This window comes from Asparagus officinalis, chromosome 5, assembly GCF_001876935.1.
Source record: "Asparagus officinalis chromosome 5, Aspof.V1, whole genome shotgun sequence".
NCBI lineage: Eukaryota > Viridiplantae > Streptophyta > Magnoliopsida > Asparagales > Asparagaceae > Asparagus > Asparagus officinalis.
In genome coordinates, this window is record NC_033798.1 from 1,880,128 (window position 1) to 1,907,067 (window position 26,940).

Below are 26,940 nucleotides of genomic sequence, written 5' to 3' on the forward strand. Positions count from 1 at the left end.
GACAATATAAAGGGCTACACACAGACGAAGACGGTGGTGAAAACGGAGACCGGAGGTGGCCGAAAAACGCGCGCGAAGTCGGCACGGCGCTGCAGTTTTGTGCTGACTTCGCACGCACTTTCCGATCACCTCCAATCTTCGTTTCCGCCGATTTTTTCTTTGGTGACTAGCCCTACATGTTGCCTATCACCTCCAATTTGTATCACGTTCTAACTCAGTCTCTATCTCTCTCGGTAACGTCCGAAACATCGCTCGATGGCAGCAGCGAGCAGAAAATAGCAGCACCGTGTCGACTTCGCGCGCGTTTTCCGGCCACCTCCGGTCTCCGTTTTCACCACCGTTTTCGCCGGTGTGTAGCCCTTTATATTGTCTATCACACGGTATCTTCCTTTCACTTAGGCTTATTTTTTACCTCTCGTTATATCACTTCGAATATTGTTAGTTCTAACTTGTCCCCAACTAGCTAGAACTAACATAGGGAGATGATAGAGCTGGGTTTGAGGGATTGAAGAGATGTGATAAGGTTATTTTGGGGATTTTAGCTTAGCTGGCATGTAATAATTGCTAAAAAGAGACTGCGGTATAAAGTATCACACTTCAATGGGCTGAATCACATGGGGAAAACTAAGCAGGGCTGCAGCATATGAAGTTTCTGTTTTTGGGGCCTGGACATATTTTTCCCAAGAAATTTTTATTGAATGATAATTTTGGGCTCCAAAAATATTTAGACCTGGAAACATACACATGCACACGTAAGTAAAAATAATAAAAGGAGTAAATTACAATAAGACCTCGTAAATTTCAGGTGTTTTGCGGCAAACCCTATCAATTTTCAAAATCACACTAACCCCAATAACTTTTGCAGAAGCCACCGTAAACTTTCAACATGTTGTTTTATGTTGTTTTCTAGTTCCAATTTATGGGGTTATCTACAAAATGCAAAAACTAATTAGAGATTTTCTGCAAAATAGAAAAATTGTTAGGATTTATTATGATTTTGAAAGTTTCTAGGGATTACTGCAAACTGCTGAAAGTTCACGAGGGTTTACTATAATTTATCCATAAAAATACTATGATATGTTTAGATCTAGATAGACATACATTTATGTCAAGGCGAAGTGAGATCAATAAACAATTACAGATTGATCTACTAGGCTTATTTTCTGCAGCGGCCCGACGCACAACCTCGTGAGGCCCAAACCCGGCCCATATAGGGCCCGACGCACAACCTCGTGAGGTTTTTTTTGACTCTTTGAATAGGTTGAAAGTCGACGGGTTTTGATTCTTTTACAGAGAGAGAGGGGGAAATGGGGGAGGAGAATGAGAAATCAAACAATCTTGATTATGCGCTAAAGCCTTTTTATGATAGGGCTTATGATGCTGAGGTATACTACCCAATTTCAACTTCATTTCTTTTTTTTTCTTTTTTTTCCAATTTAATTTCGTATACTTTACTTGTTTAAGAGAAGTTACCGAGTAAATTTGTCCAATTTGATTGTTGGCGGGTTCTAATATAGAAAAGATGCTGATTTTATTCATGGGTTTCGTATTTTTTTGTGAAATGGCATCTATCTTCAGTTGATTGCCAAGGGGGCTTTAAACCTTGTGAAAATTAATTATCTTTTGAACTACCTCACTGTTATTTGAACGCATAATGAAGTGGATAAGTAGAAAAAGGAACCCTCAAAATGTATTTACTTGTATTGCTTTGTAGATTTTGAAAGTTATAAAAGCTGCAAGTTTTTCATTGAGAAGCTATTCCTTGAGATGATTGCCATACTGAAAGTCGAATAAAATATCTTTCAAGTTCATAACTATTTGATTACCGAATTTCATGATTTATAAGGTAGAAGCGCATGCTAACATGACTTACTTGATTAACTAAAGCACGGCAGGCTTTATTTGGTCAAATTGCTTTCTATTAGTAGTTACCTTGAGAAATTAGATCTGCATATTGGCTCTATTTATTTGTTCTGTAATATTGATAATGTATAAAAGAATGCCTCACTCGAACGTTTCTATGAGCATGTCAAAAATATTTCTGAAGGATCCAACATTGTCCAACTCAGCGCAGCGGTAAACTAGTGGGTTTGGGTTGTGGGATTTCCTAGGTATGGCATTTGTTCTAAAGGAAAATGTTGCATGGAGCAAATCTGCTATTTGAAAATTTGTCGTTGAAGCCTTTGTTTATAATGTTTGTAGAGGTATTGTCTTGCTTTAGCTTCACCCTGACTTGCTCTTTATTGTGAATGAAGGTTCGTTTGTCAAAGTTGGAGTCTCTACTTTCAAAAGATGGTAGGTTCTCAGATTCAACTCAGTATATTTCCTTTGACATGAGGTAATCGTCATTAATTATTATGTTTTCTCCTTTTTTCCCCCAGGTTATGCAAACACTGATAACAAAAAAGAGTCATCCATGATAAAAGATTTGGAGTCTAAACTGTATAGTGTTCAAGATGAACTTGTGTCTGAGAAGGAGAAGGTTAGTCTCTGTGAAAGATCGTGTGTCCCCATTTGCCAATTATATTAAAAGCTTTAATGCCATTCAACTCTATGTTGGCTTGATATTGCATTGTTAGCCCGCGATATATGAGCTTAAACCTTTGGTAGAAGGGTAGAAGCTGCAAGGGTTTAACTTTTAGAGCTGCTTAATATTCATTATAGCCCCTACAATACGAGCTTAATCTTTTGGGTTTTATTGTTTCATTACATATCATTGTAGGCATCAACAGAGATCAAGAAGCTTGAAGCAGAAAACAAGAAACTTCAGTATCGGGTGACTCATCTTATTCAAGCCCTAAAGGAGGCAGACTTGAAGTTTAAAAACATTAAAACCTGAAAGGTACTGCTCACTTCCCCTCCTGCCATTTCTGCACCTAGATCTGTTTGGTTTATAAATATAAATGGATTTACGTCCTCATTTTTAATAATAATTGGCTAGACAATAGACAATATATTTAACATGGCAAGAGCGAGTACTAATGTACTAGGAAGCAGCTAGTTTGATTTTGGATGGACACTGTATTGTCTTTTTATAGTAACCAATACTACTCAAAAGAAGCTTCGATAGCGAAATCTCAAATGCTATTACAGTGTGCGTTGCTAAGTCTATGTTCACATCTGTTACTAAATTCATTTTAAATTTCAAATTACATTGTAATTCTAGCACGAACACATTTTCTCTAGGCATTACATTCTACTGGGAAAAAAAACTTAGGTCAGATAAGTAAGAGATGTTCAACAACTTAAACTTGACGCGTATTACAATTTCTTTGCTGAAAGATAAAGAGTTGTAATTAAATCCCAATCAAATCTCAAACCTTGTAACAATGTATGGAATGAAATACATACCCACTGCTATCAGATAAAACATATTTTAAGCTTATAACATATATCATATATGTCTTATCATGAATACTAATATATGGAGTAAAGTTAGAATAAACATAAGTGGATTGAAGCCTCTGTTGATGAAGAACACACAGCAGACACGTTTATGTCAAAGTGGGAGAGTCGCAAGCCCAAATGCGGGCCTGGTCGAAGAAAATAACTTGTTTCGTAGAAACGGCCGTAACTTTCAAACCGTACGTCGGAATTGGACGAATTATATATAAAAATCGACTATCTCGACGAGACGGAGCCATCCAAACCTACCCCTTCGGGTTCGGTTTGCTTTTTCCTTTTCGCCAAATTCCTTACGGTTTGAGAGATATTTGCATTCTGTCCGTTTTTTACTATTTTTAGTAATATTTTAGGAGTCTGTTTTGTTTAGGAAACAAATCCGGTTTGATCTCAGATTTGACCGGTGGACTTTCCTAATCATAAGGAGTCTTTTTAGGTGTTTTAATATTTTAGGAATTCTTTTACTATTTTTGGTAAAGTTTGAGTCCTTGTAGGAATTAGAGTCCTTGTAGGAGTCTTGTTTCTTTTTCTATTTAAAAAGAGTCTTGTAAGCCCTAGAAGCATAACTTTTCATCAATAAAATTTTTCTTTTTAATATTTTCTTCGTGGATTCGAAGTTCTTCGTGAATTCGAAGTTCTTCGTGGATTCGAAGATCGTTCTTTGTGGATTCAGAGAACACCGTTGGTGGATTCCGAGGTTACAACTTTCGCGCTGCGTCAATTGGTATCAGAGCCTTGTTCCTCCGATCCAATGGCAAGTGATGAAGCCCATATCTCTCGAACTGAGTTCGACGTGCTAAAGGCCGATGTCAATCAGATAAAGACGGTCATGGAGCGACTAGCTGCGACAGTAGAGCGTCTGGACATGACAGGAGATCGAAATCGCGTTGATGGTCGCCAACGACGTGAGTCGACTCCGTATGAAGATTTCGAAAGCGAGGAAGATCATTATGCACCCTCACGTCGCAGTGTTTATCGCAGAGACCGACGACGAAGGGATAATTATGACGTTGGAGGTTTCAAGATGAAGATGAATCTGCCATCTTTCAACGGGCAACTGCATATTGAAGAGTTTCTCGACTGGATTGCAGAAGTAGAGAGGTTCTTTGAGTATATGGAGATCTCAGAAGAACGCAAGGTAAAATTGGTGGCCTACCGACTCAAAGGTGGAGCTTCAGCTTGGTGGGAATCTATTTGTCTGAATCGATCTCGTCAAGGAAAGCCGAAGGTCGAAAGGTGGGAGAAGATGAAGAAGCTACTGAGAGCTCGTTTTCTACCAAGTGATTATGAACAAGTATTATTCGGGCAGTACCAAAATTGTAAGCAAGGTGGAAGAACCGTGGATGAGTACACGTTATGAACAAGTATTATTCGGGCAGTACCAAAATTGTAAGCAAGGTGGAAGAACCGTGGATGAGTACACGCAGGAATTTTATCGGCTGTCATCCTGTAACAACTTGAACGAGAGCGAGGCCCAACAGATGTCTCGATATACAGGGGATTAAGGATGGCGATTCAGGATCGTGTGTCTCTACAGTAGACCTATACCTTAGCAGATACAGTTAGCCTAGCCGTGAAGGTGGAGCGACAACTCAGACGAAATATTAAAGGATCATGGGCAGCTTCCGACGGATCGCGCACGAGTTTTAAACGTGGTGGAAGTAAACAGTCTCAAACTGTTTCTGAGCAGGATGCAACAACGGAGAAGGGCAAGGGTCCAGCGACAACGACAGCAAAGAAGCCTACCCCAGCGAACCCATATGCCAAGCCTGACCCGATCAAGTGTTATAGATGTGGACAGCCTGGTCATCGGTCCAATAGTGCCCTAAGAGAGGTATTATGAACATGATGGATCATGAAGATGAGGATACAGACCGAGACGATGTTAAAGACTATGATGATGGGTTGGATGCTGATGATGATGGGGAACAACTCTCATGTGTTGTGCGACGACTATTGTTGGCTCCAAAGGCAGAAGAACCACCACAGAGGCATAACATCTTTCGAACGAGATGCACGGTGCAACAGAAGATCTGTGATGTCATCATTGATAGTGGGAGCAACGAGAATATTGTCTCTCGGCACATGGTGGAGAAGTTAGGGCTGAAGACGGAGAAGCATCCTGCTCCTTACAAGATCGGCTGGATTCGCAAGGGTAATGACGTACATGTTGATGAAGTGTGTCGGGTATCCTTTTCCATTGGCCGAACTTATGTGGATGAGGCATTGTGTGATGTAGTAGAGATGGATGCATGTCATATGTTGTTAGGCAGACCTTGGCAGTTTGATGTTGATGCCACGCATATGGGGAAAGATAACGTTTACATCTTCAAGAAGGATAGTCGCCGAATTGTGCTCAAGCCTCTAACCGAGAAGGGGCATGTCAAAACCAATGTGGCTGAAAAGAAGAATTTCTTGGTCGTTGACAATGAAGACTTTATGAAAGATGTGAAGCAGTCTGATGAGATTTATGCCCTTGTTTCGGGAAAAAAGGAGTCTGCTACTGTCGAAATTCCACCTGAAGTACAAACCCTCTTACAGCAGTTTGATACAGTTATGCCTGATGATCTTCCTTCTGAATTATCCATGTTTAGGGACGTTCAACATCAGATCGACTTTATCCCTGGATCTCGACTACCAAATTTGCCACACTATAGGATGAGTCCGAAGGAAGGAGAGATTTTACAGAAGCAGGTGGATGATCTCATCCAGAAGGGCCTTATACAACCTAGCATGAGTTCATGTGCAGTGCCAGCACTACTAGTCCCAAAGAAGAACGGAGAGTGGCGTATGTGTGCGGATAGTAGGGCTATCAACAAGATTACGGTGAAGTATAGATTTATTATTCCACGCTTGGAAGACATGCTAGACATGTTATCTGGTTCAAAAGTCTTCTCCAAGATAGATCTCAAAAGCGGCTATCATCAGATTCGGTTTAGAGAAGGAGATGAGTGGAAGACTGCTTTCAAGACAAAAGAATGCCTATACGAGTGGTCAGTCATGCCTTTTGGCTTTTGGTCTTTCTAATGCCCCTAGCACTTTCATGCGATTGATGAATCAGGTATTAAAATCCTTTATCGGCAAGTTCGTCGTAGTTTACTTTGATGATATCCTGATTTATAGCCAGAGTGAGGCTGCACATCTGGACCACTTGAGGGAGGTACTAACAGTTTTGCAGAAGAACAAGTTGTACATCAATCTGAAGAAGTGTAACTTCATGACCAGTAGCCTCGTGTTTCTAGGCTTTGTTAGTGCAGATGGTATTCATGTTGATGAAGAGAATGTTCATGCTATTAGAGATTGGCCTACCCCGAAGACTGTCAGCGAAGTTCGTAGTTTTCATGGTCTAGCAACATTCTATAGGAGATTTGTAAGAAATTTCAGCAACATTGTAGTACTTATAACTGAATGCATGAAGAAAGGAAAGTTCAATTAGGGGGAAGATGCAGATCGTAGCTTTGCACTGATCAAGGAGAAGTTGTCCACCACACCTGTACTTGCACTTCCAGATTTTCAAAAAGTCTTTGAAGTTGATTGTGATGCGTCAATCATAGGAATTGGTGGTGTTTTATCTCAGGAAGGGCGTCCAGTTGCCTTTTACAGTAAGAAACTCAGCGAAGCTCGGCAGAAGTGGACCACATATGAGCTGGAGTTATATGTCATAGTTCAGTCTTTGAAGCATTGGGAGCACTATTTGATCTCGAGAGAGTTTCTGCTTCACGCTGATCATCAGGCTTTGAAGACCCTTAATAGTCAGACTATGATCAACCGTATGCATCAGCCGTATGCATGCTCGTTGGATTGCATATCTGCAGCGTTTCACCTTTGTTTTGAAGCATAAATCCGGACAACAGAATAAGATTGCAGATGCACTCAGTAGGAGAGCTGGATTGTTGGTAACTTTGAAGACTGAAGTGATTGGGTTTGAGTACCTTAAGGAGCTGTATGCAGAGGATGAAGATTTTAAGAAGATTTGGGACGACTGTCTTCAAAATAAATCAGTCAAAGGCTTTCATATTCAGGATGGTTATCTATTTCATGGCGATCAATTGTGCATACCCCAGAGTTCACTAAGAGAGCAGATAATTTGAGACCTTCATGCTGGCGGACTAGGAGGACATTTGGGACGTGATAAAATAATTACAGCCATTGAAGAACGATATTACTGGCCTCAGTTGAAGAAGGGAGCAGAAAAATATGTGCGGCATTGTCCAGTTTGTCAAGTTGCTAAGGGACAGTCTCAGAATACGAGATTGTATACACCTTTACCTGTTCCTGATGCACCATGGCATGATATCTCTATGGATTTTGTGTTGGGATTGCCTCGAACCCAACGAGGCATGGATTCTGTTTTTGTTGTGGTTGACAGGTTTTCGAAGATGACACTTTATTCCGTACAAGAAGACTGCAGATGCGAGCAATATTGCCAATCTTTTTTTTCGGGAGATAGTTCGCCTTCATGGAGTGCCGAAGTCCATTACATCCGATCGAGATTCTAAGTTCTTATCTCACTTTTGGAAAACTTTGTGGCAGCGATTTAATACTTCTCTTAAGTTTAGTACTGTCTATCACCCTCAAACAGATGGCCAAACTGAAATGGTCAATCGCACACTCGGTAATCTTTTTAGATCCATCTCTGGAGATCGACCGAAACAGTGGGATCTTGCTTTGGCACATGCTGAGTTTGCTTATAACTGTATGGAGAGTCGAACTACAGGCAAGGCACCCTTTGTGATTGTGTATGGAAGGCATCCGAATCATTATCTCGACCTTGCTCCATTGCCTAAGCTTCTGTATGGAGAGTCGAACTACAGGCAATGCACCCTTTGTGATTGTGTATGGAAGGTTTCCGAATCATTATCTCGATCTTGCTCCATTGCCTAAGCTTCCCGGACAGAATGTTCCTGCGGATCATATGGTTAAAAACAATGTTACATTAAACGCTGGGCGCTTCTAGGCGTCGAACTTGGCGCCCAGCGCTTAGTCGTCTAGGCGGACGCCTAAGCGGTTTCTGGGTATTTTTTTTTCTTTCTTCATTTAAGTGGTGGTCGATGAAGTTTTGTTGAAGGTCGGAGGAGGTAGTGGAGATGTTCATATTTAGAGGTTAATGGAGTTTGGAAGACGTATAGGCTACGACACATAAAATCACAATCAAGGCCTACAGAGTGCAATCTACGTAAGCAGACAATACTCTCCTAAACGCTCGTAAAATCTAGGTGGGCAGCCTAAATACCGTCTAAGCGCTAGACGCTAGTTAGGCGGCCTAGGTACCGCCTAGGTCTAGGCGTACGCCTAAGCGGACTAGGCAGAGGTTTTTTAAAACAGTGGCTAAAAAGATACGTGCTATCCAGCAGGAGGTGAAGGAAAAGATAAAACAGTCTAATGCTAAATATAAAGCCGATGCTGATCAACACAGGAGGAAGAAGCTGTTTGAAGAAGGAGACATGGTGATGGTGTTTCTGCGAAAAGAACGTTTTCCCGTGGGCACCTACAACAAGCTGAAGAATAAGAAGTATGGTCCATGCAAAATACTGAAGAAGATTAGCGACAACGCTTATGTGGTTGACCTTCCTACAGGTTTGGGTATTTCTCCTAGTTTCAATGTTACAGATTTGTTTGAGTATTACCCACCAAAAGAAACAGCTATTCATGCAAGTGTAAGCTCGGGATCGAGCTCTTTTCAAGCAGGGGGGACTGATGTAGAACACACAGCAGACACGTTTATGTCAAAGTGGGAGAGTCGCAAGCCTATATGCGGGCCTGGTCGAAGAAAATAACTTGTTTCGAAGAAACGACCGTAACTTTCAAACCGTACGTCGGAATTAGACGAATTATATATGAAAATCGACTATCTTGACGAGACGGAGCCATCCAAACCTACCCCTTCGGGTTCGGTTTGCGTTTTTCTTTTCGCCAAATTCCTTACGGTTTGAGAGATATTTACATTCTGTCCGTTTTTTATTTTAGTAATATTTTAGGAGTCTGTTTTGTTTAGGAAACAAATCCGGTTTGATCTCAGATTTGACCGGTTGACTTTCCTAATCATAAGGAGTCTTTTTAGGAGTTTTAATATTTTAGGAATTCTTTTACTATTTTTGGTAAAATTTGAGTCCTTAGGAATTAGAGTCATTGTAGGAGTTTTTTTTTTCTATTTAAGAAGAGTCTTATAAGCCCTAGAAGCATAACTTTTCATCAATAAAATTTCTCTTTTCAATATTTTCTTCGTGGATTCGAAGTTCTTCGTGGATTCGAATATCGTTCTTTGTGGATTCAGAGAACACCATTGGTGGATTCCGAGGTTACAACTTCCGCGCTGCGTCATCTGCCCACCAACCTTTTTATCCCTTGGATTTCTTTAAAATTCGTGTTGATGTGTGATACACATCAAGGTCATCTTTGAGATGTGTGTCCTGATGTGTATCGCAACACAAATCTCAAAGCAAATTCAATAGATAAAAAGGCTGGTGGATATAGTCTTCTCCAACTTAGAAAAATGTTGTTTACTGTTCCCCTATACTATTTTGGCACTACTACTCTCAAAGAGTGGGGTCATGATGACTCACCACTTGAAAATTGCAGTGGTGAGTGGTGAGTCATCATGACCCCATTCTTTTGTGAGTGGTAGTGCCAAAGTAGTATAGGGGGAGTAGTACACTTATCACTACTCCACCACTTAAGTTTATTCTAGCTTTACTCCTAATATATATCTTCACGGATACTATGAATAAATTGTAACTTTTCTTCTAGAATTTGTGTGAGACATTCTTTTAGTATTAAAGTGTAATCTTCACTTACCCTGTTAAGAAGTAGGTACATGCCTAATTGACTAAAATATAATAGACCTGACTAATATTTTAATATCTAAACAGGACAAATTACTGCACTTTGTAATTCAAGGCTAAATAAGAGATTTATTCTTGTTCCAGGTCTTGTGCTGCCTAGTGAACCAAGGAAATTGTTTACTATGAGAGGAGTATGTTCAAGTTTCAGGATATCAAACATTGTGGCTAAGGGACAAACAAGAACAATTTTCAGCTTGTTAGTCTAATTCTTTTTTATTCGCAACAGTTATTGGTTGTATCCAGATACATTTACTGATATAGCACTTATGTGAGAATCATTATTTATACAATATTTGTATCGATTAAGTACTCATCTTGTACTCATTTTTCTGATATCTTGATCATGATTTCCTTGCAATATGCAATATTAGAGCAAAATGTTTGAACTTTTTTTTAGTATATAAATATTCTTGATGAGATATTTCTTGTGCTATTTTTCGCTAGAAACTATTTAGGGTAAGTTTCACAAAACTACCACAAAGTTTGGGGCATGTTGCACAATATTGTCACAAACCATTTTATTAGAAAAAACTATTATGAACTTTTTCCCCCACTAAGCTATATCATGGTTGATGGCAGTAGGGCTAAGCTATCATGCATGTGCTATGTCCTGGAAAATTTTGCTCTTATGTACTTTATATATCTTCTATATTAACCTTATAAATTTTGTCAGTTAGATATAAAGAAGAACAGTTTATAATTAGCGACAATTTCCAGTAGTTCATGGTATTTTTCTGCTGTTTTGGGAGTTCAAATTGTTTCCTTTCATATCAATAATTCATAGTAGTTATGTACAAAACCCCAAACTATTTGGTAGTTTTGTGAAAGTTACCCAACTTTCTCTAACTATTGCTTACAGGATTGGTGGAAGTTGTTCACCGAAAGTTTTAACTTCCAGTTTCTTCTGTAGAGGTTAGTTAAGAGTCTCCTATACAACTCTCTTAATTATTATTGATCTACAATTGCTTTAATACTTCAATTGTCAATTACTCAACATGTAAACTTGAGCTTCTGAAATTACAAGAACTCACTTTAGGATTTATATAACTCGAGTAGGGACGTATTCTCTCACATCTTTATTTCATATCCGAGAAATACATAGTTTATTGTTACATGCAAACTCATGTATGCAATTATTTTCTTATTTCACTAAAACTGTTACAATATGTTGAATGTTGTGTCTATATTGGAGATAATCATAAATTCTAGCAGAATTAGAAACTGTAACTTTTATCTTTATTTTTACTATGTTTCAGGTCTTGCAGCTTCCTTCTCGTTATTGTGGATCACTTCAATCTCTGAATTCCTTGTTGGATGCACATGGACAACCTCAGTAAGATTTGGTACAGGCTCATCCTTGTTTTTGTTCATGTAGATGAAGTAGAGAATCATTTGTGCCATTCCAAACAAGAAACCCATTACATTTGGAAACTGAAACAAAATTCACATTGAAGAGAAGTAAGAAATTTTTTAAGAAGACAGTAGAACTTTATGAAGGGTAAATTCTACAAAACCATCACGAACTTTGAACGGTTCTGCATGATACTGCCATAATATATTTTATTAGAGAAAATTAAAACCAACTTTCAAAATGCAGAGAAGTACTAAGAATTGTCGAAATTTCTTGTTAAGGATTTGGATAAAATTTCTAAACTAAACTTGAAACAGAAGGAGAGTGAGTAAAGATTGATATAGCACATAAGGGCAAAATTGTCTAAATCATGTCATGTGCTCCGCACGTGACGGCTTACCATATTTTTCATCAGTTTATAAGTTCGTAGTTTTCTCTGTGAAAAAGGGCTATGGTAGTTTTGTAAAATTTATCCTTTTACAAAATAGGAACTTACTGCAACGAAGAAATCCTTGAGGAGCAAACCATAGCAAAACCAAGCAAGGGCACTGAGGGTGAGGAAGAAGGACAATGAAAATGGCATGTACTCGACACTTTTTGTTCTGATTACTAGTTTCTGCACAAACAAGAAAAAAGATCTTTAACGGATTATGTCTTTATTTGGTGATATTGCATAGTTCTAATACAATATGCGCTTACTATGATACTCAGAGGAGCTACAAACACACTGACAGCAAATGCAGCACAAATTCCTCCAACCAAAGCAACTCGTCGTTTTCCCTTTAGAAATAGTAGTGTGAGAAGTATCATGGATCCGTATAGTCCCACATTGAGTAGAAAAATCAACTTCAGGGTGAAAGCCTGAGGTAACATTAAAGTCAGAGAAAACCTTTATTATTGAACTATCAAAAAATATCCATATACTTTGTGTATTAGCATGTACATACTGTACATGTATGCCGAAGTTGGGACCAATCTCAGTGCTCAACATTTAATTATGATTTTTGTTCCCAAAAAAACCTAAAAAGCACATTATTATTATTATTATTATTATTATTATTATTATTATTATTATTATGTATATAAAAAAAAGAAAACTATTTGTTTGTATGACCATTACTTTAGAATGCGTTAGTTGAATTGTCTTTGTGCAAACAAGGCCTTAGATCAAGAAATATCTTGTGCCTAAAATATCCTAAAAACAAACTAAATTTGTAAAACGTCTGTGAATGATATGCAATACCTCTATAAGGTGAAAGGATAAGCCAAGTATCAGCATCAAGTGATTGTGACCACTAGCCAATTTTCAATGTAAAGCTTAGTAGATTGCATTTTTAGTAAGATATCCAAAGTAGATTATATCTCTTTGGTTATCTTTTTCTGGGGAAAAATGCTACAACGTTTGAAAGTAGCACTTTGACCACTATACCAAAGGATGTTATTTTGAGAGGTTTATTTTGGGAGGCTGGATATAAAGCTGTTGAATTTAACGTGCACTAAAAATGCTTACGATTCTTTGTGGCAGCTGATATGTAACTATATAGCTTCCTTATGAGAAGCATAAATCTACTTCCTATGGTGTAGGGGATCATAGCCCAGTTTAGCTTTCTAGCTTTGCTACAAGGAAGAAGAGACAAAATGGTACTGGAATAGTCCACATCTCCACTCCTGATTCTATATGCGTATACATGTATATCGGTGATGTATATATGTATTATATGCACGTAGGTATATATGCATGTATGTATTGAGAAGAACTCAGTGAAGCAACTTACTTTAAAAAAATGTTATATACATCGTAGTGGCATATCATTTAAGATTAATAAAGAAAATATCATATGTACTAAGTAATATTTCAATATTCTTGAAATTAAACAAGGATTAAAACTCTCTAAGAATTTTTTTTATTAGGTATTAAGGCTTTGTACTTAGTTCAATATTTTATCTATAGCAGGTGTGAAGTTATTCTGTGATCTCACCATGGACTTTATTATACAATTTTCTGCAACATATTGTTGTGCTGTCTCTTATCTACTCTTATTTTTCAGTAAAGGCATAAGATTGTCAAAAGTATATTAGTTTGACGCTAAGGGCCCGTTTGTTTGCATTATTTGGAGGGGGGAGCCTGCAAAAGTTATGATTTTTTCTTAACTTTTGCAGGTTTTCACCCTCCAAAAATTACGTCCAAACGGGCCCTAAGTACTAGTCATAGGAAACGGTTTTCGGCATACAACCAATGAGACTTCTTGTAATTCAATGCAATGGTTAGATATTTCCAAGAGATGCAACATTCTGTAGCGAGAACCTAGGATGTAAACTGCATATGCATGTCTAAGTGCATGATGCATGCATGTATGTGATGTGTGTGTATGTGATGTGTGCGTGCATGCATGCGTCTGTTTGTTTATTTGTCTAGAGAGAGAGAGGGAGAGAGAGAGGAACTGTTGTCCAGTTAAACTGGAAGAAACTGTTTTCTCAGAAATTTCAACTGTTGGATGGATTTGACTGTGCCTCATCTTATATTTGTCTAAGTTTTCATCCATTTAAATGGGCAGTGGCTCACACGCGCACACACGAGAGAGAGAGAGAGAGAGAGAGAGAGAGAGAGACCTGGGCTTTCCCAGGTGCATAAATGAGATAAATTGCCAAGTAGGCAGCCTCTATGAAGAGAGTTGCAGTGTTGATGGTAAGTAGCAACACATCCCTTGTGAGCACTGCATAATACAACCATAGTGTTGCGCTGAACACAGCAACCGCATACGGAATCGATTGAAACGATTCGGTTGATTTCTTCTTATATATCCTATAAAACGTTGGCCTTCAATAAAGAAAATAAAATGTCAAGCGCTGTATCATTAAATGAGAATTACATATACTTCATCTGGTCATCAAGTTCTTAGTATAACTAGCTTACACTGGTGACATAACAACTAGAAAAGATGTTAAGTTTCCTGCAAAATTTAGCCAAATTAAGCAAGTTAGAGAGAGAGAGAGAGAGAGAAGTACAATTAAGTAAGAAGCTAGAGAGAGAGAGAGAGAGACAGAGAGAGACAGAGAGAGAGTCACCTAACAAACCAACTCCAAAGATCCATGGATTCTCAATGGTGATGACTACCATTTGTGTGAGGCCAAGGGTTCACTCTTTCTAGTACAATTGTGTGAGATTTCTATGTAGTGGCACTCACTTGCAAAATTAATGGCTTGAGAAGTGAAAGTGTCAACCCTAAAGCTCGTTATATATAAGCTGTTATGAATAGGGATTTTGCAGTACTAGCCTCCTATATCTTCGATATTTTAAAATTAGTCCCTCAAATCATTAAAATTGCTGTTGTTTCCCCCCCAAGTCTTACATCCCCCTATCGCTCTTGATTGGCGGGTTTAGTTTGAATCAACTTATAAGAATTGGGGTGTTTAATAGCAATTTCAATGACCCGAGGGACTAATTTCGAAGCACTAAACATTTAAGGGACTAATGCCTGATGGCCTAATGAATAATGGCGGTGGGATAATATCTTATGTATATTCATGCTTTTGTTGTTAATTGTCATATCTTTCTACGAGTTAAAGCTCACAATTAAGATGCCAAACTTTCACGCTAGGGTTATGACATTCACCAAACCCTAGGGCTTTTCCCCGCCATTGCATTGCATGTGCTAAGCCGGATCAAATTAGAGTGACAAATATTCATCCATCAAGCTGTACTTATCATCTCATGAGGGACACATGTCTGCATCAAAATCTCTCTCTCTCTTTAGGGTTCATATTACTTAATTTTGTTACCAGTGTATAATGTGAACTAGTATAGTACTCATGCTACCTAGTGTAGTATATAAATCTACTCTTTTATACAAATGGGAGAACTCAAGATTCACTATTTATGTCACAGTAATACTACAATAACATTTACTGTAGCAATATTACTGTAGCAAACATGTATCTGGATACTGTAGTATTTTTTGAAAAATATAACTGTAGCACACGGGAATGCTGTAGCATTTTTAAAAACTGTAACAGAGGTGGAATTGTAGCAATCCAAAAAATTCAAAAAGTTACTGTAGCATTAAAAAATCGGGATTATTGTAGTGGAAAAAATGATATGCCGTGTTTTGCACAGTGTTCACGACTAGTATGAAGTAGATAGTAGGAGTATTTGAGCTAGTGTCTAAGGGGCTGTTTGGTAAGAAATGAGGAGTATTTCAATTAGAGTTGTAACAAAATCAGTTTTCCTAGAGCTCCGTTTGGATACCATGGTGTTTTATTTGTTTCCATGGTGTTTTTGCCAAAAACAAAACACCATGCGTTTAGAAACCATGGTGTTTTTTGAGCTAAATCATCCTCAAACCAAAAACACAACACTTATTTCAAAACACCTAAAAGGTATTTTAAGTTTGGTGTTTTGGTTTTGAGTTTGAGAATGTGTTAATATAACATCTAACATAATATATTAAATGTAACATAGAGTTATTATCAACATGCTTATTATACTATACTATACTATATTATACTATATTATAGTTAATATAATATATTAGTAATATTTATTAAATAATATAAAAACATAATAAATAAAATATCTTATATAACAATATAATAACATATTAAATAAAAGTATTAATATGTTAACAATGTATTATATAATAGTAAATAATAATAATATATAAATAAACTAATAAAAAATAATTTAAAAGTTATTGACAATAAATAATAATAAAATAATATGCTACACAATAGAATAATCGATATAATATTATTAGCTTTTTAATAAATAAATTGTAGTAAATTAATAATTATAAAATATTATATAATAATAACATATTTAAAAATAAAATAACAGTATACTAATAATATTATAATAATATATTGTATAGTTAATGTAATATAATATATAAAATATTAATATATTATATAATAAATAAAATAATTTATTGCTAACAAATGTTAATGTAAAATAATATATTCATTATTAAATTACTATTAATAAACTCTAACATATTAAAGACCATAATATATTACATAATATTAAAATATTTATAATATATTAATTTATTAATAACATACTAGTAATAACATAATATTAACATTAATAATAATATTATATTATATTAATAATAGTATAATATTATAGTAATAATAAATAACATTATTATAAAAATATTAATATAATATATAGCAATAACAAATTGATATACCAAAATAATTAAATATATAATTATTTGAAAATAATATGTAATAATTATAATATAATATAACTCATTAAGTATAATATAATATTATAATACATTATACAATTTTATATTGCATTATATTTAATACTTCTAATACTATAATAATGTAAACTAAAAGTTAAATGTGGTGTTCACTTTTTCACTTTCACACCCAAATCCTTATGAGAGGAGAGAATTTACGATATTAGACATTGCTGATGTACGTGATAACAAACTCCAACTAATTGGCAATAATCTGTCTCTAAAAGTAGAATAAAAAGTAGAAAATTTTGTTGAGAATTTTGGGACTGCGGGATCCTTTTAAGTAGGGACCCTTGAGAAATTTATGGAAAAAAAGAAAGTCCCTAATGTGTCGAGATGATGATGATGATGATGGTAATTTCGTAATTAAGAGGCCCAATTAGTTTCTTCCAAGAACTTGTAGTAGATGATGGGGGTACACCCAAGAGATCTCACTGCTTAGCAATATAATTATGAAATTTAACCAGAGGTTATCTCTTAGGATGTAAGCATGCTTGTGCATTGTTCACGAGTCTGATCCATAAATAAATACGATAAGAAGAAAGATAAAAAAAAACACATATTAACGGTTTTAATACTCTAATGACATAAAATAGGGTAAACTGAGCATTTGACGAAACCAGGTCATGAAATAGCTCCTTCTAAATGAATTTGCTGCTATTAACAAGTTCCCTTCTTTAACAAACATAAGTGTTTCAGAGTCTAAAAAATAAATCGATACATAATTTACAATATGTACCTCCAGGACTATGTGCGTATATACATTAAGAGATTGACCAATCAGGATACCGTATGCAATATGTACAAGAACCTTGTGCTCCTCTTCTTTTTCCCCTCAAATTCATCGATAAAGCTTTCAGTTTCAGTTCACTGACTTCATCGAACTCCATTATCATACAGAACTTCGGCCAGTTTTATTTTGTGAAACTAGCTTTAGAAACGATGGCATTGATGGGTCTCTTGACATAAAAATGTTGCCAGCAGGATCCATATGGTACTGCTTGAGTTTTCCGTCCATTATTATTCTACAAGAGTTCCAGCTATCTGCTGATAACTCGATACCATAATACGAAAGATGATCTGAGATGCTGTTCCCGCTCACAGACCTTTTCAAAGCGAAAAAAAATTCATAAATACCGGGTACAAGATGGGATGTAACTGAGAAAAGAATTTCTTTTCTTACCCAAAATTGATGGAACCAAGCATGAGAAAAGTTATCATGTGTCCTCTTTTACTCATTTTTTTGGGGGGGTTTTAATTGAGGATAGACCCCTTGTAGTTGGGTCTATCTGCAATGAGGTGATGGTACATGGGGTCTGCAACAATTGAACTGCAAGGGTCTGTCCCTTTTTCTTGCTTGGAATTCTAACCGTGATCAATGACTAACGAAGCGAACATTTCACTTTTCTCATAGAGTCATAGTTGGTCCCATAATTTTGGGTACAAAATTTATTTCTCAACTGAAGAATATGAGAGGGGGATAGAAATGAACCTGCTACAAGTTGGGTCTTCACCAGTTTTATCACAGATCTCCTCAATCATGAGCACAAGACTTCCAATTCCAGCATTGTGGAGCCATACCTGAAAATTATTCATAGTTCGTAGGTTAAAATGCAGACTTTCTCAGAATTATGAAACAAAAGCACACAATGATAACCTTAATTGAAAGATTATTGGAGATTATTATAATTCAATAATTAACAAACAAAAGTTCAGATCACGCAAAGACAAGACATGCTATTAAGATAATTACGTTTAATCAGCATGAGAATAAAGAGGGCTTAGAATTAACTTTCCAAAGGTAGGGCATATATTACGGGTAAAAGAAGAGAGATGACTTCGGAAGGCACTTAATATGAGTTACCTCTCTTGGGAAATGATGATATGTCTTCTGAGGGAAATAATAATAGTAGGGTGGTAAATGTGGCACCATGTCATGCTCATGAATCACCCTAATTGCGTTTGGTACAAGTTTGCTGAAGTATGAAGCGAAAACAGCATTACCCACTCGAGGTTGTCCAAATGTCATGAGTTGAACATCACTTGCTCCATGATTAACCTGTAAGAGGAGAACAATATTATTTAGGAACCAGGTGACACTACTACAGGAAAGCAGCTACAAGAAAAAGATTTCATATTCAATAGACCCCCCAAAAACAGTTTCATGGAGTAAAAAGCTGATTGTCGAATAGACAACGCCACTAGCAGTGACAAAAACCACCAAACCCATAACAACTAAAGAAGACAAATGAGATTTACTGGATGTTAGAAAAATTTTGAGGGGGGGAAAATCATTGTCTGTGAGTAGAATGGTAAGAATCGATTCCAAATAATGAATACACTTCCTACTGGCAACAGAATTTCCCTTCATAAAGCATGAAACCATCCCGCAAAACAAAGATAATCAGAAGCAGAGAAGAAATGCTTTCTAGGGCTATTAACAATTGTTGAACTCCTACAGTACTTTACTCCTAGAGAATACTCTTGGACTAATCCAGCAGGTTTGAACACCCCAAAACTGACTTAGCTAGATGGAAAAACTGTCATAGTACTTACTACTAGACAATAATAATATCAAAGAGAACCATGACCTCCATAATGTTTGTAGCAGAATAATATGAACTTATTTGAGGATATAAAAGGAAGTTACACTCACAGTAAGATCAAGAGCGCAAAACGAAGCCATAGCCCCTCCCATTGAATGCCCAGTGACCATTATGGGCAGATCTCCATATGACTCCTGTGCCCTTTTAACAGCACTTAGAACGCCAGGTCGCAGTGTTGTGTTATGGTAAGCAGAATAAAAACCATGGTGTACCTTTAATCACAGTAAATATGATAAATTAGTAATCCATATCCATACGCTGCAGATGAGAATTCAAATAAATATAGCCAACCATTGCATCAGGCATGTCAGGATATTTCAGATCCAGTTGCTTCCAGAAAAGGTCTTCGATCCAGTTCTGAATGCTGTAAAATTGACAACCAAAATCCCACTAAGCAATTGCACGCTAAGTATTCAATGGGATCACACAGATTAAGAAAGAAAAAGCATACTTCACAAGGACTCAGTCACCAAAAACACAGCATTAGTTCAGACGAGAAACTTCTAAATTCCAGAATGTAATCCTGCATCTTCTAGACTCAATACTAAAACTTTTTCATTCTTCCTTATGCAACTCGAGGAAAGCACTGTCAAACTTTATCAGAAACCGAATGTAACCTTACATCTTCCAGACTCAACTACATCACTTGCACTCTCCCATATACAAGGGAAGTACCACCAAAATTTTATTGGAGACCAAGATGCTCGGCTAGAAATACATCTCAATGTAATTAATAAAATCCAAAGAATCAAATTCATGGTAACTTAAGAACAACTGCGGAGAAGCAGAAACAAAAATGAAAAACAAGATAAACAAACCAATTATGATGGCTAATATTCCCAGGAAAAAGAGAGGGATACTGAATAAATCTGATTGAATAGAGTTGTTTGCAAATAGTCAAAACCTCACAATCAAATTTATAATAAGGATACAAGTATATTTTTTATGTAGAAACAAAGCCAAAAAACTAAAAACCATTAATATTTTAAATTATTTATTGCATTTCGCATTAGAAAAACAGTATTGAATAATCATGAGCTATAGCTCAGTTGATGTTATAGTTGTTGTTTCTTTTATTCTAAATGTTTAAAACAAGAAAAGGGCAAAACCATACAATAATTGGGAAACAAATATGGAAGTCTTACACAGCAAACAGATGTTTCCTTGGCAGAACAAAGGGAATTTTAGCAGCAGGTACAAGTTAAACAGTATTGAATATTCATGAGCTTATAGCTACGTTGATGTTGTAGTTGTTGTTTCTTTTATTCTAAATATCTAAAACAAGAAAATGATAAAACTATACCATAACTGGGAGACAAATATGAAAGTCTTTGAGACAGAAAACAGATCTTTCTTCGGCAGGAAAAAAGGGAATATTAACTTAGTCCAAAAAACAAACCAAGAAAATACTTATCTTTTCAATCAAAAAATTCTAATTCACACCAAAATGGATTTCCAGATGACCATCATGCCTGAATTGGCATTATACTTGTACATTGTGGTATCCATTTAAATTTTTTCGGTCCTTAGTACCAAAAGTTCAATAATTGCTCTTGCAAAAAGGAAATATTTGAATTTTGATTTATTATTTATCAGAGGATTTGCCCTCATGACAGCTTACTCTCCAAGCCTGTCTCATCTAGTACATAAATAACACGTTACCATGCATACAAATAAAACCAACGCCGGTCTAGTTACAACAAGTAGTTAACTTGGAATTGATAAAAAAACAATAAGTCGTGATGACAACCAACTAATTTAAGTACCTGTGTTCTTGGGTTCCTCTGAAAGCGATAATTACAGAATTAAGACTGTGATCAACACCAACGAATGCCTGCAAGTAAATTGAATTTATTGACTACAAATGCAAAAGTCATTCATGCTCAACTATCTGAAGAGAATATCAACAAAGTTGATGATTGAGGGTTGAATATAATAAGAATCACCTGTAAGCAGTTCTGGACATCAACAATCAGCTCTGTCATCTCAAAATCCTGTTTCAATGCAACAATCAATTGGCTGAGATCAACAGAATGAAAACAGGCTATCACATCGACTAATTATCTGTGGACCATACCAAATCTAAGCACATGTACTTGTTTTGAATGTCATTATAAACACAAGAGATATAATATATATACCATTGTCAGATCAGAACACCTAGAGCAAGTCCATGTAAACAGTTCCGTTAGATCAGTCATGTACACCTGCAGAATGCAGTAAACTAGGTTCAGAAACCCCATAAAGCATGGAGACATATATGTATTTGAGTAGGTTCGGCACAAGTGCAAAGAAAAAAAAACAAAAAACAAAAAACAAAAAAAAATATAGTAGAACCAATAAACATGGAAATCATGCATATCTGGTTCAATTGAGGTGAAAGAATCCATATTATTTCTTTTTCTTTTTCTTTTTTTTAGTGCCAGTAGAACATGCAGTCTGAGCAGTTAATTATACATGAAGTTTAGGATGACCTAAAGTAAAAGAGACCTCCGGCAGAACTTACAGCAGAAGCATACTCCACAAGTATCTTGGCAAGAGTATGGTTGTAGATATGACTGTAATCCTCATGCTTGATCTTAAGCTCTGCAATTGTCAGAAAACAACAGGATAAGAGTTAAATATTGCAAATATCACTAAAACACTAACAATCAGTGATTTTTAACAGAATCAGAATACACGCATGCAGGTATGGACATATAGAAAGTTAGTTTTGGATCTAGCCAGTATAAAATAAACCTAGAAAATTAGTTTAAACAATAGTATATAGCAGAGGGAAATTCAATATTCTTGAGAAAAACCCTTTCCTGAACCCCTAAGATTAGCTGAGATTCACCCCCTAAGATTAGCTGAGATTCACAAATAATGGGTCAGTGTACCTGCCCACGTGTCAAGGAAACAAACTGTAAATTAAGACTCTCCGCTTAAGGAATGTGTCACATAGGCATTTAGGGCATGTAATGAGGATCCATAACTTGAGATCCTGAGGGCCATTAATGTTGAAGAATCTTCTAGCTGTTTGCATGAGTAGTTTTGGATGAGTAATTTTCTAGGAGATCGCATGAGTAAGGCCACCAGCTCAATCTAATTCTTAAGTAGTATTTGTGCTGTTTCTTCTTTAGCATTAAAGAGAATTTCTTTTTTAATTTGAAGAAGTAATGCAAAACCAAACTTGCCTCCATAATGTTTGAGAATCCAAGCAGCCTTGCTCTAGATTCTAGAATGCTCTTCTAAATAAGCAGGGTTCTTGAAAAATGAAGGATGACCCATGACTTTGTGTTACCAGCTGAACAGTTGCCTCAGATTTTAGGATGTTAGGTTTTTAGGTTTTAAGCCTATAATCAATGACACTGAAGGCCATAAGCTCTCTCTCTCTAAATGAACTCTCTATGGTTATCATATAGCTGATAATACTGGTTCTTACTATCATCTGGTTTTTCCATGTAGTTCACTAATATATTGAGGGTGTAATAACTAAGCTCTAAATATGTGTGGCATATGACTGAAATTACTATGAAAGAATTGATACGGATTTTTCAATCAGGATGATAAACAGTTCCTGTCACCATTAACACGGAAGCATAGCCCAATAAGCCCTCCCAATGTTGAAAAGCCCCCTGCCACAATTTCCTATTTTTTTAAGAAACAATATAAAATGATATTAATACTGAGATAAATCATATCCTGTTTATTATGTATGAGCTATATTTGTTTTACTATGTTAGGGCTGATACACTCAAATCTATTAAGATGATCAGTTGACTCATCAAAGGTGCCTTCCACTCCTCAAAGACCCTCAAACATTCTTGATCAAACTACTAGATGCAAGCCCTTTGATGAATAAAGGAAGTAATGTATTCACCTGTTATATATCACCACTGATTAAGAAGCCAAGACATAACGATAGGTGTTCAAAGAATTATGATATTGGAAATCATCAGAGTCTTCATGCAAGTCAAATTTCTTTTTTTCCCCCAGGACTTAGAATTGAATAGATATAGCCCTAACCACCTCATTGATCCTCAGATTACATCTTCAGCAAACACTTGGTTACTAATTAGTATTTACACAATTATTATTTAAACCCAAACCTATCAGTACATTCTACATGCATGATACTATTTCGAATCACTCACGTCAAATAATCCACGTAAACAGATCCCCAGTGTTATGTTGGCCGACAATTATGTTTGTAGACAACTGAAGTAGGAAGAGGCTGATAGTTCAACTTAACTAACTCCAACAATTATGTAGTTCCCTAAAGATGGCTTCAATAACCAACCCCAATTACAGAAAAATAAAAAGGCGGCGGTCAATGATTGTAATCATTAAGCAGACATTTGTACACGGACCAACAATAATTTAGCATCCACAATGATAAGAAATTGTCAGAAACAAACTACAAAAGTGCATCACTAATATTTGAGAATCAAAAAGTTAATAATTGCACTGATCCCCGTTACTAGGATTGGGCCCCTAAACTAATTCTTAAATAACTATCCAGTCAAGTTCGAAACTAATACTACTTACATCAAACTTTTACCCCATTGCGCTGATGAGCCTAATGAACTGAAACATCTCAAAACTTAAGAAATAAAAATAATAAATTAAAAAAAATTACTCTCTTTTCATAATTTCTACAAACAAATGAAGCTTAATTTAGGGACAAATAAAAAAAATCGAAGAATTCTCAGTGTACAAACCTAATCGAAGGAATTCAACTCAAAATTAAAAGTTACCTCTGCCTTCAGAGACTAGAAACAAGCAAACCAAAATCAACGCCACCAGCCACGGTCGCCGTCCCATCGCCTGATCAAAATTCAACCTTCCATCAACATCTCAAATTTCGAACTAGCCATTTATTTACTTACAAGCAAAAAAGAGGGAATTTTTGCCCAAAAATCCCCAAATCAAGCCGCTCCCAAGTTAGGCCAGATCATAACAAAATTAGGGTTTCAATGCAACTTACGAAGAATCGAAGAACGATAGAGCAGAATCGAATTCGATGCCCAAAATACCCCTCAATAAATTCGTGCAGAAAACTAAAGCAGCGTATCAATCGGGGGGAAGGGAGAGAAATAAATCCGATTGAAATTATCTAAAAGGGTGGCTTATTTATAGATTCTTCCAATTACCAAAAATACCCTTAACTTGAAATATGTTTACAAAAAAAACCGAATCTTAAAAGCTAACTAGTTTCAGGCTCGTGCGATGCACGGATTTATTTAATATACAAAAAATAATATAGCAAAAAAATACAAAGAGTTCAAACAGTTTACGAAGCGTTCAAACAGTTTACGAAGCATCTTGTTTAGAAAATTGAAAAGACAGGGAGAGTTAGTTCAAATCTCAAGGAGAACTTTTTATTTTTTATTTTTTATTTCAAATTTAATATGGAGAACTTTTGTAGAAACTTGACAAGTAGCACTTGCAAGAAGATAGCAATTGATATGTTTAAGTGTTGTTTAAAATGGTATGGGTCATTTTTACCAAGTGGCATTTTTGCCAAGTGGCGAATTGAAAGGTAACAATTTTTAGTAATAGTATATAGATTTGCAATACGGGGACATCTCAAGTTGGGCTGAGAGTGACAAAGCGGACCATGTTCTTTAATTATTTCGTTGTCAGTGAGCAACATGGTAAGCCCGGATACAATTTAGATTTTTAATTATTTCATGGGCAATGGGTTTCTTGGTAATTTGACCTTATCAGTCCTTCATTTGTAATTATCATTTTTACATGTCAAACTCCTTTATTTGCAGTGGCGTTAACCTGTTACCCGTGTTGTCACGTCACATTAAACCCTTTTTGCGTGTGGCTGTTGCGCTCCTTGGTGTTGTCAATGCCAAAGTTTTCATACATTTTCCACCCTTATTTCAATAACACGTGTTTCTAATGAAGAAATTTTGAAAATAGCTTCAAACCAATGTTTTTTTAAAAAAACCTCTCTTTTGTTTTTATTACAGAAATATACTTATTTTTTGGTCACGTCGGCACCGTGACTAGAAAGTGGGCCTATTTTTTTTTAAACGTCTTCCTAATTAGTCGGGGTTGCCAACCCCGACTAATTTGAACTTGCAATTTGTCAGCCAAAAGTTAGCAACCCCAACTAATTAGGAAGACGTTTAAAAAAATAGACATACTTTCTGGCCACGGTGCTGATGTGGCCAGAAAGTGAGTCTATTTCTGTAATAAAAATGTAAGAGGGTTGATTTTTTAAAAAAAAAAATTTGGTTTGAGACTATTTTGAAAATTTCTTCTTCTATCAATTGCAAGGTAAATTGTTTGAATTCGATAGGGAAAAAGATTGAGTTTTTTTTCCTCCATAATGTCTGCTTTTTGGTCAATAAGTATTTATTTGAGCAAGAAATAAGAGTTCGCAGTAAACTCTGATGTCGGTCTTCTCTGGGAGTTATTGTCGCCATGCGTAGTTGCATCAAAACATCTCTATAAAGACGGCAACTATTGTTCTAGGACATTAATACCACGGTTGCCTCTTTTTCATGCATGTGTTTCTAACTCTTTTAGTTTTAATTGAGTTCTTTACTTTACAATTTGTGATTATTTGCAGCAATTTTTCTAACGGACTAGAACAGCACTCTCTCAATTAGAACCATATCATTTCCGTTTCTGTTAAAAAACTATCAAAATCTGCATATTCTTATTTTATAAGCTCTGCTCGGTTTTTGCTTTGCTGTTGCAGCTGCTTCTTCTTCTTCTTCTTCTTCTTTTTGTGACCTCTGTCTTCAATAAATCCAGTGGCCAAACTAATGGAAAAGTTTATAGCAACTTTAAAGACCTCTAATAATTCTTTTTTGTTAATAATTGTATTTTGTTCAAACCTCTTTCTTATCCGTTACCTAGTATTCTATGCTCTTAATTTGATAGCATATTTTGATCAGTTTATTATTCTTTGTGAAGTTAGACATTTGTCCTCTTGCTATTTAATATAATTATTTTTATTGTTGCCTATAAGATTAGTTCAGTAAAGTCCTTAAACAGATATTGCTGTCTTTGTTTGTAGAATAATTTATTTCTGGAATGGTTCTACTTAATTTGTGTACTTTATCCCCTGCTTATAACATTCATCTATATTTGCGTTACATATGTTTGTATATGCTGAACTGCAAATATTAAATCTTGATAATAGTTACTTATTGTCTCTTGTATGCTGGCCCTCCTCAATAATCTATTTGGATTTTGGTATTTGATAGAAATCAGAGATATAAGATTTATTTCTATTGCATCTTTATAAGTCTCTTATCAATCTTTGATAATAATATTGATTTGTTTTCTTGCATATCTATCTCTTTGCATAGCATCTTATTCCCGAAAGTTTACGAACAATTTTTTTTTTTTTTTGAGACGTAGTATTATTTTATGTTAGAATTAATATTCCTGCAAAACAATTTCTATGCTTTCCATACCTTGTTAACAGTTATTACTTAGAGTTTATATTAATTTTATTCTTGATAGCGTACTTTTGTCAGATT

General features: G+C 35.9%; 3 protein-coding genes across 6 annotated transcripts; 1 reads left to right on the top strand and 2 right to left on the bottom strand.

Annotated features, from left to right (window-relative positions):
- LOC109843418 lies at positions 1,247-11,591 on the top strand. Of its 3 annotated transcripts, XR_002247672.1 has the most exons (6): positions 1,247-1,385; positions 2,256-2,295; positions 2,382-2,482; positions 2,723-2,842; positions 11,104-11,156; positions 11,501-11,591. XR_002247672.1 is itself a non-coding variant. In XM_020412357.1 (5 exons), exons 1-4 carry the CDS (start codon positions 1,308-1,310, stop codon positions 2,837-2,839), a joined length of 336 nt encoding a protein of 111 aa, XP_020267946.1. In that variant the 5' UTR covers positions 1,247-1,307; the 3' UTR covers positions 2,840-2,842; positions 11,501-11,578. The 3 variants fall into 3 exon arrangements, 2 of the variants coding, with proteins under 2 accessions (XP_020267946.1, XP_020267945.1); XM_020412357.1 differs by lacking the exon at positions 11,104-11,156 and having other exon boundaries at positions 11,501-11,578; XM_020412356.1 differs by lacking the exons at positions 11,104-11,156; positions 11,501-11,591 and adding an exon at positions 10,329-10,634 and having other exon boundaries at positions 1,250-1,385.
- Positions 11,298-14,991, bottom strand: LOC109843417 (bidirectional sugar transporter SWEET12-like). Of its 2 annotated transcripts, XM_020412355.1 has the most exons (7): positions 14,785-14,796; positions 14,662-14,717; positions 14,510-14,546; positions 14,206-14,413; positions 12,295-12,456; positions 12,092-12,211; positions 11,298-11,675 (listed from the first exon to the last, which is right to left on the bottom strand). In XM_020412355.1, exons 2-7 carry the CDS (start codon positions 14,711-14,713, stop codon positions 11,490-11,492), a joined length of 765 nt encoding a protein of 254 aa, XP_020267944.1. In that variant the 5' UTR covers positions 14,714-14,717; positions 14,785-14,796; the 3' UTR covers positions 11,298-11,489. The 2 variants fall into 2 exon arrangements, with proteins under 2 accessions (XP_020267944.1, XP_020267943.1); XM_020412354.1 differs by having other exon boundaries at positions 14,662-14,991.
- LOC109843235 (lipase-like) lies at positions 17,466-24,527 on the bottom strand. Its single transcript, XM_020412167.1, has 11 exons — positions 24,417-24,527; positions 24,187-24,256; positions 21,954-22,033; positions 21,589-21,654; positions 21,394-21,441; positions 21,214-21,281; positions 19,739-19,811; positions 19,498-19,659; positions 18,706-18,900; positions 18,334-18,422; positions 17,466-17,947 (listed from the first exon to the last, which is right to left on the bottom strand). Exons 2-11 carry the CDS (start codon positions 24,251-24,253, stop codon positions 17,734-17,736), a joined length of 1,062 nt encoding a protein of 353 aa, XP_020267756.1. The 5' UTR covers positions 24,254-24,256; positions 24,417-24,527; the 3' UTR covers positions 17,466-17,733.